General features: G+C 47.0%; 1 protein-coding gene across 13 annotated transcripts in view; it reads right to left on the reverse strand.

Annotated features, from left to right (window-relative positions):
- Positions 1-861: 861 nt before the first annotated feature.
- KLHL3 (kelch like family member 3) overlaps positions 862-19,534 on the reverse strand; it is a 358,874-nt gene continuing 340,201 nt past the window's right edge. For all 13 annotated transcript variants that reach the window (XM_066344557.1, XM_066344552.1, XM_066344549.1 and 10 more), the window contains 4 exons: positions 16,934-17,062; positions 13,329-13,469; positions 10,522-10,665; positions 862-5,336 (listed from right to left, as the gene is read on the reverse strand). In XM_066344557.1, coding sequence (XP_066200654.1) covers positions 5,308-5,336; positions 10,522-10,665; positions 13,329-13,469; positions 16,934-17,062 — 443 coding nt within the window. In that variant the 3' untranslated portion in view covers positions 862-5,307. The remainder of the gene's footprint in view (positions 5,337-10,521; positions 10,666-13,328; positions 13,470-16,933; positions 17,063-19,534) is intronic.

Genomic DNA, 19,534 nt, shown 5'->3' on the forward strand with positions numbered 1-19,534 from the left:
AGGATGAAGGGACAGAGGACTAGGGGCCCAGACTCGAGTGGCTCCATCCTTCTGCAGCCAATGCTACCTTTGGCAAGTTGATTAACCTCTCTGAATTTCTTATCTTCATCTGTAAAATGAAGATAATAGTAACTCAGAAGACTGCGATGGGGATTAAATGCATTGATAATAAGTAAAGCACTTAGAAAGGTGTCTGGCACATAGTAAGTATTCCATAGATGTCAGCTATAACTATTATTTCATATATGTTGATATTTTATAAACCAACATAGTTAATAGTTGTGTGTGTGTGTGTATATATTATATATATATATAAAAGAAAATATAGTTAATATTTATATATTTAATAATGAAACATTAGAAAATACTTACAAAATCTCTAGGGGCATTAACAAACTTGTAAAAATCTTTACTTACAGCTGAATCTGTCTCCTCCTCCCCATGCCTGAACCAGCACACCCACCTCACATGACCAGCAGGCACTCGCCCGGGCCACTGAACACTGACTGGAGGGACTGGCTTCTCTAGGCCTCACAGAGGAGGTCTTTGTGGGTCTGACACTGTTCTTGGGCCAGAGAACAGGCCAATGGAACTCAGACCCTCTCCAGAAGTTCTTTTGTTTGTTTGTTTGTTTATTTAAAAGAGGTAGGGAGAAAGAGACAGGAACATTGAGCTGCTCCTGTATGTGCCCTGACCGAGGAATCGAACCAGCAACCTCCACACTCCAGGACGACTCTCAATCAACCTAAAGAGAAAAAAAATTATATCTGAAGACACGTAGGAATAAATGTTTTTTCACATCTGAGACATAGTGGAGAAGGTGGACTACAGAAATGAAATACTGAGAAAGGTTCTCACAGTTCAGCTTTTATTAAAATTAAAGTAACAAAGTATGGGAAACTAGAATATCATTCCTATTAAAATAATACATTTGAAGGACTGTTTCTTTAGCTAGCACTGTAACTGATCAAGCATGTGACAAGTGTTCTTTTATAAGATATATAGTCCTTAATGTCTGAGCAGAAAACACCAGATCAAGGACCTTACCTATGCAATGTGTTGTATGGGTGTCAGTGCCCAAGTCTGCCTGCCTATGGACAACCTCTCAGACAGGGTGCACCCACACAGACATACACATTCAGTGCCTTGAGTGTTCCTTCAAAGAAGGTATTTTACATATCATATACAAATTAAACAAGAAGTCTAGCAATGGTCCTTTATTGCCACTGAAAGGGGAAAAAATTAATTTGAAATTTCATAACCAAAGGCAAGAACATAGCAGGAGAGCAATTTGTTTCTCCAAATGCCACAGTCCCGTGCATTCCTGCCATGGCTGACCCACGAGTCACTGAGTCCCATGACAGAGGCTGCATAGGGGCTATGAGGCTGTGATCATCACCACAGAAGAAGCTTCTTCCATTCCCAAATGCTGGGACAGCTGCCAGTTCTGCTGCTTGGTCAGTAGATGTACAGCACAGCTGAACGTAAGGGGCTTAGGACTCTAAGCAGTGCAAACACACAAAAAATACATTCCACTCCCCTTGCTTCTCCAGGCAAACACTTAAAAACTCCAGCTAGCTGGAACATGAGTCTGTTCAACCTCCCACTTGACCCAACAAGGTGCAAATGGGAGCGCGGGGGCAATTCAAATGGCACCTGTCCCAATAATCAAAAAATAAAGTTTTTAAAAATGAGGCTAATGGAAGATAAATACACAGAAGAGAGCCCGGAGTGTAGACACTCAAAAAACAAGTAATTTTTAAGTGTTGTATACACATCTGTGAAGCACACGCTTGACACATTTTTAATGGGGATCATGAGAGTGACCCTCTTTTAAAGTTCACAGGCAGGAGGCTTCCAAAAGGGATATCCCCTGGCAGCAAAGGCTTTATGCGGTTGGAAGCTCCAGAATAAGGAGACGGAATAGAATGAGGACTGGCCTACTGGACATAGGACACTCCCGAGAGCATGTGCTGGAGGGCAAGCCGTGTTCTGGGGCTTCTCCGCGCCACAGCGGGCCAGGCTCAGTGCCAGGCAGGGAGAGCCGCCAGGAGATGGGCCAACCAGCCTCATAACTGCGAACTGCGGAGAGCAGATTCCAAAACAGCAGCCACAGATGGGTAAGTGCTGAGTCTAAGTCTGGCTTAACGTAGTCCCTAAGGGTTTCAAGAAACACGACTGATTGTGTTTTCTCTCTGGAGCCACTGAAAAATCAGTTTTGGGAACATAAGACACAAAGGGAAGACAGCTACAGGCATGGACTGCGTTTAAGAGTGAATGATGCATAGAACGTAACATTTCATTGTTGTGGACAATAAAAAGCAATTCAAATATCCTGAAAAATATTTTATAAAAATATCTACATTAAAATTTTAGCCTGAAAGCTGTAGCTTCAATTTTATAAAAAGGCAATCTTTGAAAGGATCTGGCTCAGGAATATACAAACATCACACAACAGATATCAAAGTAAGACAGCTTAAAAAGCATCTTAGGGAATGTTACAACTGGTTTGTCATGAAAGAGAATTAAGTATTCTTATTGCATAGCAGAAAATGAGGTCACTTTCATTTGCATAATACTGCAACTTTTTAGATGGAGAGATGCCACTGGGTACTTATGAGAAATAACTTTGGAATTCAGAACCTGACTTCTTTGTAGCCTAAATTGGTATCCAAATAGCTGCTTCTACCCTTGGGCTACATTTCCATTTCATCCCTGTGATCCTATTTCAGATACACCACTGACAAAGCTGCATTCACAAGGAGTTGTGGCCACCTGCATGGGGGCTGAGGGTTCATCTACCACGTAACCAGCACAGACCTGAAAATAAGTCTGTTGTGTCCACTGTGGAGAGAGAATAGTACCTGGTGATAAAGAGACATCCAGTTTCTGATGGCATCTGTGGGCAGTTAGAGCAGTTTGGCTTTTTGGTGATGACATACCAGTGTTCTGATCCCGGGAGAAAGGACACATGAGGATGAAATGAACATGGCCTCAGCAGTGCTACCAGTAGGGGCAGTGCTTCCTTGGAAGGGAGACATGAGGTGGAGTCGACAGCAAAAATCCAAAAGCAGAAAACATGGCTTGCTAGCTTTCAGGGAAGGGAATCTTCTGGGAAGAAGACACACAAACAAGCATGGAATCCACCTCCTCTGTGCTGGGAGAGGGGACAGGGAGTTCACCTTTCATCTGAAACCAGAAGCTGTGTGAAAAGCACAATCAGACCCCAATTTTACCTTTATCCCCAAAACACACCTGCACACCCACACCGACACACACCACAACTAAATCCCAACCCTTCCTTAGATCAGGAGGAAGAACATTTGAAACAAAAGGCTTACTCCATCAGCTTCCAATCCAGAGCCAGGCAGAGCTCGGACAACAGTCCCCTTCAGCGCTGGGTGAGGGCAGAGCACCCAACTGAAAGCTCGCCTTGATCCCTTTGGAGACATTTCTTCCAGGCCCAGCAAAGCTGGGTATTTTAGCCTCTTCCCAAGGCTACTAAAAATTCTGGGTGCCTTGATCCTCTCCGAAAGTCTTACTGAAATAACATCTGCTCAACACCAGAAGTTTCGTCTTCAAGAGAGTTCAGTGTTTAGTGCACAATAAATATACTGTAAATACAGAGTGGCCAGGCCAACTAGCTAGGGAAGATCCTGGATTTCTAACTGAGGGGGAGATAGGGGGAATGCCAGTCTCCTGTAATATCTTCTTGGAAGGAGTCCAGATGAATCAGAAGTCCAATATCAGGGTTCATCAAGCCCCTCTGTTCCTCATGGAAGGTAAACACCAGCGTAAGACTGTTCTCCAGACACAGGACCTCCCTCCTTATGCGAGAAATTCCAGCATAAGCAACTTGCTGGTTCAGGAACAGCACAGCCTTAAGGTTCCTTTTTAATGCACATGACCTTCAAATACCCCCTCCTCCAGATTCTTCAAGTTCTGTCATTAATCATTTGTCCTATAAATTAGCAAAGTTCTTATTAGTTCCTCTCTTAAAATGCAAGTGTCCCTGAGCGAGATCACACATGTAGGGCTATCACCATCTCCTGCCCCACAGGGGAGCCAGGAGGAGGGAGTGCTCTGAGGGCTGGAGAGGAAGAGAGCACAGGCCCTGGGACAGGGGGCGAGCACGAGGACAGGAAGACATGGATATCAGATTTGACCATAATCACAAAGTGCCGAGGACCCGCCCCTGCTGCTATACTCCTTTGAAGCCACCCATGTTCCCCTGAATAACACGTGACCCCACCCAACACAGGGACAAATCTATCCTTGAGTTTGGAGGTAGGGTGACCTTTTACTTATTCTCTGAATAAGTATACTTCTGAGGGTAAATGGGTTATTGTGAGTAATTACTCCTGGATAATAAGTACAATGGGGACCTCCACATCGTGAAAAAATTCAGAAGTAGGATTCTCTCCGAGACTATTAAGGGCAGGGACTGAAGCCTTTCCACTTTGGTTTCTTTGTTTTTCGTGTACATTTTTTCCTAATGTGTCTCCTCTGAAGAGCTAGTTTTCCCAGCTGAAGAGACACAAAATCTCCAAACCTGGAGTTCATCACATCAAAGACCAGTAGGCCAAAGATAGGAGAGCCTGAGGAACAAACAGCACCCAGCCGACGGGCCGGAGACCCACCTGTTCCTAGTCTACACACAGAGGACGCAGTACAGCTTTGAGAACACCTGCCTCTCCTGCAGGCAGGCCAGTAGTCAAGGCCAGTGTGTGGGCATGGGCAGAGCACTGCTTCTTTTTGCCGGTCACTGCTGGCCATCCCTATCCAACTGGACCTCAGGAGACAGCAGCTGAAGTAGTCTCAGAGTGCCCACGGGGCAAATCCAGAAGAGAGGTTTCTGTGATCTGATTTTTAGCACAGCGGAAGGATCAGTAGTACAGAAATCCAGTAGAATGTAACACCCCACCCCCAATTTAATGAGACATGATTTTCTAAACACATATATATTCTCTCTCTCTCTCTCTCTCTCTCTCTCTCTCTCACACACACACACACACACACACACACATACTCCCATACATATTGTCCCTGTAGAAACATACAAATGCCCAAACGATGTGGCCCGAAGCTATCAGGAACCCTGTGTTTGGGACAGAGGCCAAAGCCCCTCACAGGTGCAGGAGGTGGGTCCCCGTCTTCACTCTGACTCTACGCAGCCGAGTCGGAGGAGGTGCTCTCGCTCTGCTGCAGACTCTCCCAGCGAGTGGGATCCGGCCGTCATGGTCCCTCTGTTCTGAGCCCCAGGCAGCACCCCTCCCTTCCCCCACCTCCTGGCAGTAGGAGTTGGGGTCACAAGGGCTTGTGAATCACAGCAACACCTAAGATGAAAGGGGCAGAAAGTGATCATTTCAGCCTTCCCAAAGGTATTCAGAGCCCCAAGGAGTCCATGAATCCAAGACACCCTGCACCACAGCAAGGCAAAGGGCCCGTGGGCTCAGGCTGCCAGCGCCTGGCTGCTGCCCACTCGAACAGCCACGTTCCCACAGATATCTGAAGCCACGAGCACAGTCCCTCGACACCACAGACTAGTGGTCTCGCCCACGTCATCACACAAATTCAGCCCTTATAGTAATGATGCCCTTGCCCGACCCCAGCACTCAGCTTAACGATGCTCTCAGCACCCTCACTGGAAACCCAGAAGCCACTCCACAGCTTGAAGTGTGTATCACTTTAAGAGAAGTGATGAGTGATTCATGTCTACTTTTAAAAGGTACTGGAATGACCCAGAAAGAACAGACTGACTTCCTGGAAGTAAAAAATCCTGAACTGCAACCCTACCTCTGCCACCAGCTGCAGTGTAGCCTCCTTACCTTAAGACAGGTCTGCATGTGTTGCAGTTTCAGCCAAGCTGAACCCTATTCAACAGCTAACTTTGAAAATCCATGTATGACCCTGAAACCCCCCTGAACTGGACTGACGCCACGTGGCAGATACTGTAGGTTGATTCAGCCAACATTCCTCTTACTTACTGTCCTCTTCTATACCGACCAGTGAGTCTGAGCTCAGCTTCCCAGACTACCTTTCAGCTGGAAGTGCCATGTGATCCAGTCCTGGCCAACATGACTGTAAATGCAAGCCTGCCAGTGCTACAACTTCGGCTTTGTCCTTTGCCCTGCCTGGTGTGCTCATGCAAGCAAGGGGCATAAGAAGCTATTAATAAAGCTGGCAGAACAGAAAAGAGAGGAGACACCTGGTTCTTCAATGGCAGTCTGAGCCACCACACCCACCCTTAACTTCTTTATGCCTGAGACAAATAGTCTCCTTTCATATTTAAACAAGCATCTATGAATTTTTCTGTACCTGCATCTGGACAAAACACTACCTTACAGGCAGGGTCTACAGGTATGATGGTAACTGGACCCTTATTTCAATGTATTCCCATGACTACAAAATCTTCTGGTTGAAGATAAAATTAAGAGAGCATTGCTAAAAGAAACCCTAGGATATCCCAATGGTGAAATTCTGCTACAAAATTCATTTCATGTTCATTTATAGATAAAAGTACAGAAAAAAGCTTATTGGCAGCAGAAGCTGAGTCCTCAGACCCAGATGTGCTGCCTGACCTTGGGGACACCGTGCCTGACCTTGGGGACACCCTGCCTGCACATCAGGTTTACCTTTTGCCAGGTGGCTTTTTTTTAGAGCAGCCTCCTGCATTTTTTTAACTGATTTTTTAGAGATAGAGGAAGGGAGAGAACAAAAAGAGAGAAACATCGGCTTGTTAGACTTGTCGGTCCTCTTATTTCTGCCGTCATTGGTTGATTCTTATATGTGCCCTTATTGGGGATAGAACCTGCAACCTCAGCATGTTGGGATGATGCTCTAACCAACTGAGCTACCTGGCCAGCACCTGTAGTGTTTTAATATGAACTTTTCTTTTTATTATAAAAGTAAAATATTCCATTATGGGAAAACTTGAAAAATGCAGAGAAACAAAGTAAAAAAGAAAAAAAACCTTTCATCCCTTCATACAGAGAATCAACATTATCTTTTTGGAATATTTCCCAGCTTCTAATAATAATCACAATAAATTTCTGAGTGGTTTCAGTGTGCCCCAGAGGCGTGTGCTAAACCCTTTCCAACTACAATCACATTTCACTCTCATACCTGCCCTGAGAAGCTTGGTATAATTGTATTCTCACTTTACAAATGAGAAAGCAGAGGTTCAGTCAGATTGATTACCTTGCCCAGAGTCCCAGGGCTAGTGGCAGAGCTTTAGGATTCAAATTCAGATCTGACTCCAACATCCTTAAGCAGCAGCTATTCAATGCTCCATGATCCAGGACCACATGACTAAGCTCACATGGTACATACATTTGGCATCCTCCATTTTTAACCTAACAGTCTGTCAAAAACATTTTCTCATGGCATTAAAAATACTTTCACTCTATTAAATATTCCAGTTTTTTTTTAAGTGAGAGGAGGTGAGGAGATAGAAAGACAGATACCTGTATGCACCCTGACTGGGATCCACCAGCAACCCCCGTCCGGGGCCAATGCTTGAATCAACTGAGCTATCCTCAGTGCCTGAAGCCGGTGCTCGGACCAACTGAGCTATTCTCAGCACCCAGGGCTGATGATAGAACCAGTTGAGCCACTGGCTGTGAGAGGGGAAGAGAGAGAGAAGGGGGAGAAGGAAGGGGAGAGAAGCAGATGGTCGCTTCTCCTGTGTGCCCTGACTGAGGATTGAACCTGGGATGTCTGCACACCAGGCCAATGCTCTATCCACTGAACCAACCAGCCAGGGCAATATTCCAGTTTATTTAACTGTTTCCCTCACACTAAGTAGTTTCTCAGTTTTTTGCTATTATAAATAATGTTCCAATGATAATTTTGTCCATAAATCTTTGTGTTTCAGGACATTTTCTTTGATTTTAAGAAAACAGATTCACTCAGTCAGTGGGTTTGAAGATAAATCGCATGTTTGCATGTCTCCTTCCTAGAGTGAGCAGACAGGAAAGATGGACACGAAATACTCAGCGTGTGTATAAAATTCTAACCACTCACACCTCAGCTTTCCCCTCTCAGTAATGCAAGCAGGGAACCAAGGAGTGTCCCTCACAGGCCCCATGCCCTACTAGAGAATGCCCTGCTCCTTTCTTCAAAAAGAAAATGAAATTAACCATGAGAACAGAATCACTCTAGGACAAAAATTTCTCTAAAATCTTTTCTATTTAAAATTTTTTTTAATTTTTCCATTGATTTGAGAGAGAGAGAGAGAGAGAGAGAGAGAGAGAAGAAGAAGAAGAAGAAGAAGAAGAAGAAGAAGAAGAAGAAGAAGAAGAAGAAGAAGAAGAAGAAGGAGAGAGAGAAAAGGGGGAAGGGAAATAGAAAGGGAGATAGAGAAGCATCAACTAGTTCCACTTAGTTGTTCCTTTTCTCTAGTTGTGCACTCATTGGATGCTTCTCTCGCACGTGCCCTGACCAGGGAGCAAACCCACAACCTCGGCGTGCCGGGATGATGCTCTGTCCATTTAGCCACCCAGCCAGGAACTAAAATCTTTTCTACTTACTATTTTTATTTATTTATTCATTTCAGAGAAGAGAGAGAGAGAGAGAGAGAGAGAGAAAGAAAGAAAGGAAGAAAGAAAGAAAGAAAGAAAGAAAGAAAGAAAGAAAGAAAGAAAGAAAGAAAGAAAGAAAGAAAGAAAGAAAGAAAGAAAGAAAGAAAGAAAGAAAGAAAGAAAGGCGGGAGGAGCAGGAAGCATCAGCTCCCATATGTGCCTTGACCAGGCAAGCCCAGGGTTTTGTACCGGTGACCTCAGCGTTCCAGGTCTACGCTTGATCCACTGCGCCACCACAGGTCAGGCAAATCTTTTCTACTTAGTAGATAAAAATCATAAATGAAGGAGTAAAAGTAAAATAAGTTCACTGAAATTAAAGCCTCGTGTTAACAGACTGTGATGATGATACAAACCCCTTTGAGTCTGCGAGGCCCAATCTTCCTTTGCCCTAAAATCTAAACAAGGAAGGACTGACCTTTTTTAACACAAAATGGGAATAAGAGTACCATCAGAGCCATCCTTATGTAGATTAAGTGAGATAATGTAAAATACTTAGGATTATGCCTGGCACCTTGTATGTGCTCAAAAAATACATGTTAGCCCTAATTATCCCAGCTTCTGGAAGACCAGACACAGGGAGCTGGGCTGTATGATGGGGATGCATTTGTCTCCCAACAGCAGACGTATATATAAATGTATCTGTCTGACCTCAGCAGGACCCGCTCCACTCCTACGCTTGCACCTCACCAAGCCCACCCCACACATTCCCCAGGAACAGGCCTCGTGCCTCACTCTTCCCTCCAGCCTCTCGTGTGGAATTCTTTTCTCCCCAACCCTGAGCCAGGGTCACACGAAGGGCACGGGTTTAGGAGTCAGACCTGGGTCTGAATTCTGCCTACCAATTTGTTAGCTGTGTGCACTTGAGCGGATTATTCAAACTCTTTAAACCTCAGTTTCATCATCTGTAACATGGAAGGAAAACAGTCCCCTTCGACCAGAGGGATGTTGAAAACACGTGAGCAAATGCCTACACTGCACCTAACACACTGCACCACGGTCCAGGGAGGAGGAACAGCAAAGGGAAGCTTTCCCTTTCTGTGTGACTATGATTGCCCTGACAGGTTGATCAAGCCCATCTCCCCGGGAAGTGCCCCCTGGCTCTGCCCGCTCTCACCTGTCATGTCCTAAAGTCTGTACAGTGCATTGATTACATACAGAACATATGCGCGCATCATCCCGTAGTTCCTGTTTTGTGTAGGCAGGTCTTATCTCTCCAATTTAATTTCTGGAAAGCAAGAACTGTATCTTGCTCCACCTAGAAGACTGGCACAAAACAAACCAGGAATGGCAATAACATTCTAAAGCCTGTTATGACAACTGGCCCTGGCCGGTTGGTTCAGCGGTAGAGCGTCGGCCTGGCGTGCGGGGGACCCGGGTTCGATTCCCGGCCAGGGCACATAGGAGAAGCGCCCATTTGCTTCTCCACCCCCCCCCCTCCTTCCTCTCTGTCTCTCTCTTCCCCTCCCACAGCCAAGGCTCCATTGGAGCAAAGATGGCCCGGGCGCTGGGGATGGCTCCTTGGCCTCTGCGTCAGGTGCTAGAGTGGCTCTGGTCACAGCAGAGCGACGCCCCGGAGAGGCAGAGCATCGCCCCCTGGTGGGCGTGCCGGGTGGATCCCGGTTGGGCACATGCGGGAGTCTGTCTGACTGTCTCTCCCAGTTTCCAGCTTCAGAAAAATACAAAAAAATAAAAATAAAAAAATAAAGCCTGTTATGACAACTTAGATCACCTGGAAGAGGTCCCTGAAATACTGTGTTAGGACTTCTGAGGGTATAGTCAGGTTTGCTAGGGAAGCAAGTGCTAATTATGGGTGCCTGTGGTGAGCACAGAATGGAGGAGTGGTGACATGTGACAATTATCTGTCATCCCAAATGGAGCAAGCTCACCCCGCCCCACTCTGCGCCTAGTGTAGAGTGGGGTTGGGGTGGGGCCCCCTGACCTGCGTAGCTCCGCCCTGTGCTCATGTTGGTTGGCAGCAGTGTCCACTTGTCGGTGACGGGATTGTAGTACTCCACTGAAGCCAAGTTGCAGGATCCGTCATCCCCTCCAACCACATACAGGAGCCCGTTCACTGCACAGACCCCTGGGAATCAAGCAGAAGCCATGAGAAACAGAGAGCAGGAGCACCAAGGAACCGGGATGGGTAAGAGACAAATAAGTCTGGAGTACCCAGGAGGCCCTTTCTCTCCTTCGGGGTAGCACAGAATCTGCCCACAGGTCTGTTTGTTCAACAGCAGTACATACTGACACCAGCTACTGGGCTCTGAGGTCCCCCTTCCTAACACAGTGCCTCCTCTGACCCTGACCAGGGAGCTTTCCCTACCGCATGGTCTTCCGGCTGTTTCCTGCTGCCGACTCTATCATATGCAGAGTGATGGGAACAGGCCCCTTTCTATGGAGTGCTGGGCACCAGTGTGCGCAGACCTCACGCGCCCAGAGCTACAGAATGAGACAGTGCAGGGGATTTCATGCACACCGCTATCATTCTGCTTGTAAGTGTTTCTGCGATAAACCCTACTATATCCATAAAGTGGGGTGCTAATGGTAGTGTCTGCTACCCCTTCCCATAACTGTGGTCTAAATACACACATGGTTCCCAGCGATGTGGCACTCTGCCTACCTGGATCTCAGAGTGAGCTGTTTTGGGGGCAAGGTCTCATCAGCGGGAACTCATAAAAGAAAAATCTAATTCTTGCTCATCAAGTCTTTGAAAGGCCGTAGTCCAATATACTGTGTATCTTTTCAAAACTAGAGTAAGGGATTGATGATGCTCAAAAAGTAGTAATTATCAGTGGTGGCGAAGATACTCTCAAATACTGGTGAGAGTACGAAGTGCCCCAGGCTCCCGTACGATGTCAAGAGCACATGTGCTCCCTCTGCCCCCAAAATCCCACCTCCAGCCTTTTAGTTGAAAAAATAATTTAAATGTATGTATTGATCAACTATAAGGACCATTTATAGTAGCCAAAGTATCAGTTATATAAAAATGGAAATAACCTAGAATGTCTAATAATGGATTAGTTATTTAAATTATTACATAGGCATTTAAAATAATATGATGTAAATATATTCATTGTTATAATAAGATACACATGAAAGACTGTAAAGTAGATTAAAAAGGCAAGTTATCAAACAGTATTACAGAGTGATTCAATTTCTGTTATTAAAAGTAGAAATATCTCTATGTGAATGTGTGTACATACACACATTTATACCTAAATTCAATTCTCAGACTGTAGATAGACTAGCTGTCTTGAAGGTTCTGGAATTCCTCACTCATGTGGCTTAAGGCCAAATGACACATTATATTACAGCCCGCTTAGACGATGGAAAATTAATAAACTCTCCTCTGTGTACAGTTTCAACAAGTCAGTGACCACTGGGTTTTAGCAAACAGGTAACTGAGTACTGGAAAGGAAATAAATCTGCCTGAGAGTCACCTGTTTGTCTTTCCACCCTGGGAAGCTGGGCTAAGCCAACATTTTCACAGAGTGAAGAGGCTTACAGCACACATGCCAACACACGTCATGTCCCAGAGAGCGAAGTTCAAAGATAAAATAGTTTAATGAGGGTGTCAGGCTCTAGGAATAAAACCTTAGGGTCGTCAAACTTTTTATAAAAACCGCCCACGGCCCTGGCCGGTTGGCTCAGCGGTAGAGCGTCGACCTGGCGTGCGGGGGACCCGGGTTCGATTCCCGGCCAGGGCACGTAGGAGAGGCGCCCATTTGCTTCTCCACCCCCACCCCCCTCCTTCCTCTCTGTCTCTCTCTTCCCCTCCCGCAGCCAAAGCTCCATTGAAGCAAAGTTGGCCTGAGCGCTGAGGATGGCTCCATGGCCTCTGCCTCAAGCGCTAGAGTGGCTCTGGTTGCAACAGAGCAACGCCCCGGAGGTGCAGAGCATCGCCCTCTGGTGGGCAGAGCGTTGCCCCTGGTGGGCGTGCCGGATGGATCCCGGTCAGGCGCATGCGGGAGTCTGTCTGACTGTCTCTCCCCGTTTCCAGCTTCAGAAAAATACAAAAAAAAACACACACAAAAAAACCACCCACTTTTGCAGTACTGATAGACCTGGTCCCTACCGCCCACTAGTGGGCGTTCCAGCTTTCATGATGGGCCAATCGCAGCGCTGTTTGGTTGCACGGTAGGGACCAGGTTGACCAGCACTGCAAAAGTGGGCGGTTTTTATAAAAAGTTTGACGACCCCTGCAAGGTGAACCCTTCCTACGGAAAGAAAAAGGGTAGAGAAGAAGAGAATAAGGGAAGTGGTCTACTGGAGAACGAATCATAGATCCATTCACAGGGACCCCTGAAAGGAAGGAGACTGGTTTCAAGCGGGAAGTGAGAGGTTCTCACAGGCAGGTACTGGCAAGGAAAAGGTAAAGCCAAGTGCCATTGCCTGGCCATGTCCCCAGAGCCCTGTGTCCAACAAAGCCCCTGTGTATGGGCACTGATGGCAACCAGCGGGCTTTCCTATGGTTCTGTCCGTCTCTGTGCAGTGAAAGTCACCACCCTTCACTGAGAGGGAAGGAACCCTCTGCATCTAAGTGGCGGGCTCTGTGGCTAGCTTTTGGGTTCCAAGCTCTTTCGCCCCTAGCCCAGAGCCTACCAGCAAATGGACACTCCCTGTTCACGGTACAAGCCCGGCCCTAGGCCCTGGAAGTCCGTCCCTTCTGCCTGTCTTTTAGAGCTAGAGTTTGCAGGGAGGAAAACCCACAGCCCCCAGGCGAGGCAGAGAGAGCAGTCACATTACCTGCATTGCGCCGGCACATGTTCATGTCTGCCACCTGCTTCCACGTGTTTGTTCCAGGATCGTACACCTCAACGCTCTTCCGCACCAAGGGCCCGTCATGCCCACCTGTGGCATACAGCTGACCGCTGAGGACCCCAACGCCTAAAAGGCAGAGCATAGTGTCCCAGCCTCAGGCTGGCTATAGTGACCGGAAACCAGGGGGCCTGGCACCCAGTCTTGGACAGCCATCACCAGCAGGGTGACATGGGGGTGCTGTTTTGCTCCCTTAGACCTCACTGTCCTCATCTGGAAAATAAATATAATGATCCCCTGCCACCTCATATGATTGTCAGCCTGTGAACATCAGAATATAAAGCAAATATGACCCCACTTCTACTTAAAGAAACAAAAAAATATATTTTATATTTGTGCATATACATGATACGTGTGTGTAAATAAATGGGGGTGGGGGTTATATAAAGAAAAAAGGTGAAAAAGAACTGAAAGAACCCCATCTACAACATTGAAAGTAGTTATTCTAAGCAGTAAAACTATACTTCTCCTTTTGCCTTTCTAGATTGCCTAGTTTTCCTTTGCTGTTACATTACTTTTATTACTCAGCCTTTATCAGTTGAGCAGAAAGAGTCAGAGGTGGAAACTGGCCACCCAGCAGGTGTGCTGAGATCATCACTGTGAGACCTCCCTGCTTGGCCGAAAGCGTCTGTTCTTCCCACCCCTCCTTGCTCTCCTCCTAGCTGGCAGAGGGGCATTAGATCACTCACAGTGTTGCTAGGCCTCGTTGAGTGCCAGAATTGCATCATTTGCAAGTTCTAACATAAACTTAAAAAATCCTTTAATACAAGTCAAGAAAAAAGCCAGAAAGGAGGATGGTGGCACAGTACCCCAGAAACCTGGGTTCTGCCTGCCGTCTCTAACCTCCCCTCTGGGCCTCTATCTCCCACTGTACAGTGCGGGCTGCACTAGTCAGCAGCCCAGTGCGCCCAGTACTGCACAGACAGGCCTGTCCCAGACAGCAGGGAGCTCTTTGAGAACAGATTGCAGGACTTCACTCCCCAGTACTGGTCGGGAATGAGAAAGGGGACCTCACGTGATTGGGATGCGTAGCCAAATTTTAGACCCAAGAACTTTATTCCTAGAATATAAACTTCATATGGAAAAAGACCATGTGTGTATTATCACGTTTCACTGTGCCTGAAAAGTAGGTAGTAAGTAGGTTCTCAAATACTGTCTGAATGACAAAATATGTAAAATGTCATTCAGCAATTATGCTGGTTGGCTATAGCTTCCTCGCAGTTGCCCTACACCAACAGCAGATGGCGGTATTATATCAACAATGGCTATCTCATGGGCTTAGGATAATAAAATTCAGTGTTCCAAAGCTACCTGGCCTTCCACTCTGCCACACAGCAGGAATTAGCACACACTAGGACCCAGAAACGGCCTCTTTCTCCACAAGTATCTGCTGGCAGTTGCCCACACCCTGCTGCGGAAGCAAGCAGCCTTCCAGGCACTCGGGGCACCACTATCATTTTGTAGTGTCCACTGGAAACATCCACGCAGAGGTTTCCTGGATCTACAGCCTAGCCACAGGGGCTTCTCAGGCAATCAGAGGTCCGAGTCTCTGGGTCCTCACCCTCACGACCGCCCATTATCACACATAAGTGGGTTGCCAACTCCAGAGGTGAGGCTTCCCCAAACCTTACAAGTGTGAAACAGCAGTGATGAAAGGCTGACTGACCTTAAGAGCCTCAGGAAAGCCACCTCTGAGAGAAAGACCAGAGCCAAAGTCCCGGTCACTGTGCCTCCCTGGAACACAGGCAGTAGACCTGTGACTATCCAGGGCTTCCAGCCCAGGTGACAGGCAGGATCAGCTAGGGTGATCACCACCCAGCAGTAACCCCTGAACAGACAGGGCACTGGCAGACACAGAGCCATGTGGCCTCCACATGCAGCTCTGACCACGAGATGAGCCTGAACTTCCTAAGGCAGGTCTGTGCTCGTGGCTCTACACAGGGCTGCCCTTCTATACCTCCTCCTTAGACATTTCTAGAAGGAACCACAAGTTGCAGTATGTGCTGCTCCCCTCCTGCTGAGCTGTCCCTGAATCGCTGGGCTTCAAACACTTGTTCTTACACCTCAAGTCACACAGAGGATTTTTAAGAAGTACAAAGAAGACTCAACCAAGACTCCATAAACCAAAATTACCAAAAGAGCTCTCTGAAGGAAGAAGAACCATGTGATTGGTGAACTGAACTGGCTCCAAGGGAACCTCTACTGCAACCCACTCACTGCACATCTCAGGAACCAGAGGCCAGAAGGAGGGACCTGCCAAAGGCTCATGGCAAGTGCAAGCAAACCCAGCAGACAGCCCGGGCCTCCGGATTTTCACCACTTGCTGCATGTTCAGGAAGTGCCAACCCACCGGGATCAGCAGAAGCAAGCTCCCCAAAAACTACATTCTAAACAGAAAGCTCCAGAAGTGGAATCATATGGCTTTTTCTTTTCTAACAAGTGAACCCACAAAGGCTCTTGAAAAATATTAAAATGGCATGATTTTTAAGGAATACTGAGGAAGTAGTCATGTGTTTCGTACTGTAAAATAAGATGACAATTCAATCTTCAAATATACAAAAAAGAGAAAGGAATGACACTGGCAGGGTAAGCCCGGTTGTGGCTTCCCTTCCTGAAAGTCCAGGACCTTCCCACCAGGCCACGGTTGGTCAGCGGTCACCGCCCCCCACAGGAACTGGCACAGAGAGCCAGGGCCAGTCTCCAGGGCCTCTCAGACCCTTTCCTTCGGGCTTCTGAGATGATGGGGGAAGACAGAACAGGACGAAGGGAATGTTGGTCCACTTCCTGGAAAATCCCAAAGAACCACACAGCCGCTAGTCTTCCCAGAGGAAATGAGAGCGGAAGCCATGCTCTTCCCACGTGGGGAATGGGTTGAAGTGGGGAGAAGGAAGTGGGGGGCGATATACATTTACCTCCAAGTATGAACACCAATAGCTTCGCTTGCAACCCCCAGACAGAGACTCTACACAGGCAAGCTTTAGCTTTTCCACTGAAGACTGGATATCTGTGCTGCTCCTGCCACTTTATTAGAAAGAGACTAATAATTTGGAGGTCAAAAAAGCTAACTTCAAAGCAAGGCAGATCTGAGTGGAAATCCTGACTCTGCCAGCTACTAAGGATAAAAGCTTGAGCAAACTGCTCAGTCCCGGCTGACTTGCTTTCTTAATCTAAGTGAAATGAATACTGTGTCTACCTTGTAGGGCTGTGGTGAGGATAAAATAAATTGCCACAGAAAGTCCTTATCAAGACAGAGCATGATGAATATGTCAAGACTTTGTTTTCGACAGATGCAGACATCTCCACAGAAATGGAAGAGATGATGAAGAGAATATTATCTCGTCCATTTTCTAGCAAAGTGATCCCCAGGGAAAGGTTAACTTCTAAGTGCTTGTGTCGAGCTCCGAGGTACTACTAGTGGGGTTGGATATTGAAAGGAAAGAAGAGGGAGGTTAAGAAGGTAGAATGTTGTTGGTTCTCCAGACCCACCTGTGAGTAGATCAGACAGAGCCTGCACCCTGAGGCTCCCCCCGTACCTGCACCGCTGCGGCGGGTGCTCATGTCCGCCACGTACGTCCACTCATTGGTCGCTGGGTTATACTGCTCCACGGTGCTCAGGCACTGGCGGGAAGCCCCATCATAACCCCCAACAGCATATAGCTTTCCTGGAACAGACAAAGTAGCTGAGGGTGGTGCTGGGACACTGGCATGCAACCAGAGCATGACTGAAACCATCTGTAACCCGCTGGGCATTCGCGCCTGCATCAGAGCTCAGGGCCCCTTCCCTCCAGGGTGACCATCAATTTACTTCCCAACCAGAACAAGCATCCTTCACAGCTCAGACTTCCTGAGCTCCCTCTTCCTGAGCTTCTTGGAGCAGTACTGAGCCTCTTTCTAAATAAGCACCCCAAATGCCCACCACAAAGCTATGGCCCAGCACTGCTGGAGCTCAGCATGTTCTAACTAGTGACCTGTAGCTCTCCAAAAAAAGGCATCTAGAGATAGAAAACTAAAGGGCCCCAGCCACAGGCAGGCAGGCAGGCTTATTATCTAGCTTAAACTCTCACAGTAGCAGACAGAACAAATGTGGGGAAAGAGCCTTCAGTGCGAGCCCAACCCTGTCTTAGCTGTGGTCTGTGCTCTGTCCATGGCTCTCGCAGGTAGAGCATGTGACTAGAGGGCCCTGTGGGCACTCTGGCTGATGTGGCTGGAATTTATCTGCAGACTCCCTTGTGGTCTCTGAGCCATGCACAAGAGCCCTGAAGCACCATCACCTATTTGTAAAATAAAAATACCATAAGCTGTTATCTAAGAGCATTGTTTCTGCCTGGGGTTGAGGCTAAGGCTGGGAAAAGAGTCAGAAAATAGTTACTTGAGTTCTCCCAGAGCAGGAATTGGAGCATTTTGGGCTGAACATTAGAATGCAATATGTGTGCATTTGTGTGTGTGTACGTGCATGTGTGTGTGCGGTGGGAAAACCTACCTTACCCAGACCAGACACCTATGGGGGCCCATGGAGTTATAACAAAGAGCTTAAACACCAGTTATAGACTAAATAAATACTACCTGATGCAAATCTATTTAACAGAGTTACTTAAAATAGTTTTTGTCAATACCTGCTTTCTTAATAGAGAAATACCAATAGTACAACTAGTATGTGAAAATTTGCAATTATTTTATGTTAGATGGATTCTCAGGCCCGACTGGTGGTGGCACAGTGGATAGAACATCAGCCTGGGACACTAAGGGCCCCAGTTTGAAACCCTGAGGTCACTGGCTAGAGTGTGGGCTCCTTGGCTTGAGCGAGGGATCGCTGGCTTGAGTGTGGGATCATATACATGACCTCAAGGTGGTTGACTTGAGCCCAAAGTTGTTGGCTTGAAGCCCAAGGTCACTGGCTTGAGCAAGGGGTCACTGGCTCAACTTAAGCTTAAGCCCTGGTCAAGGCACACATGAGACACAATCAATCCAAAATAAGTAAATAAAGAATCTCAGGCCCCAAACAATGTTCTGGCAACAGGACTCCTGCTGTATCAGGACTCCACCACCAACCTGCCCTGTAGGGACTAAAATATGTACAATTATTTCTTTTTTGTCCTTGAAATTAGTTTTGTTCTCTGCCTCACCATCCTTTCACCTGGTTCTTCTAAAAAGAAGGAATAGCTCCTCCCCAGCTCTGCCCTCTCCTAAGCCAGAGAGAAAAATTCTCACTCAGCAGCTGCGCCAGGGGCAAGCCACTCTCACAGTGCATGCTGGCTCGGAGGCAACAACCCGCTTACCCAGCTGCCTACCACTGGTCAAAGCCTAGTCAAAGCCTCGGCTGCTCCTGCAGGAGGAAGGCCTGGGACATGGAGGAGACAGAGAGCTGGAGGGCAATCCCAGGAGCTTAGAAACCTTATTCTCCATATCACACGCTCTCCGTTCTGTTGGGAGCTTCTGCCTAATCTCGGAGTCTCACTGTCCTTCTTCCTAAGTAAGATTCTGCTAAGCAGTCAGTAGCGAATGTTCCTGATTTCCACTCTTTTTCCCTAGTGTCATTCAGACTTTGGCCACAGTTAGGAGATGATGAGTCATGTGGAGACAATGTGGAGAGCTGTATCTACAAGGCCACAGTAGGCAGAATCCACTTAGGATCTTCCCTTCAACATTCTCAGACTCTTTGCTGTGGCAGGATGACTCACAGCCGAAAGAGTTTCAAACTCTGGATGGACAAGATAAACCAATTCCCTGTCTGTCCTCCACGTCTACAGGGCATGCTACAAGACAACACTTCTTCCCCAAGACAGCGCATGTGCACAGAAGCCTTTGTCAAGGGGAACATTTCCAATTACTGCCATAAAGATACCCCCTCGAACTCCCATCGACCATTTCAACACTGTGTCAGCTGAAAAAGTACCCACTCAAGGTTTCTCCTTGAGTCTATGAACAGGAATATGCTATTTTAAACCCCAACTCTATTGTCTGATATCCCTGGCTAAAGAACAGGGGGAAAATGGGAAGGTGGCTGGACAGAGCACTTATATTTGGCAGACAAATCAATTTCTGTTCCACCAGGAGGATGAGATTGCAAGAAATAATTTATCGTCATAGGAGGACAAAACTCCTTGCACTCGATGAACTAAGATGACTTGTTCAGG

This window comes from Saccopteryx leptura, chromosome 6 (assembly GCF_036850995.1).
Source record: "Saccopteryx leptura isolate mSacLep1 chromosome 6, mSacLep1_pri_phased_curated, whole genome shotgun sequence".
NCBI lineage: Eukaryota > Metazoa > Chordata > Mammalia > Chiroptera > Emballonuridae > Saccopteryx > Saccopteryx leptura.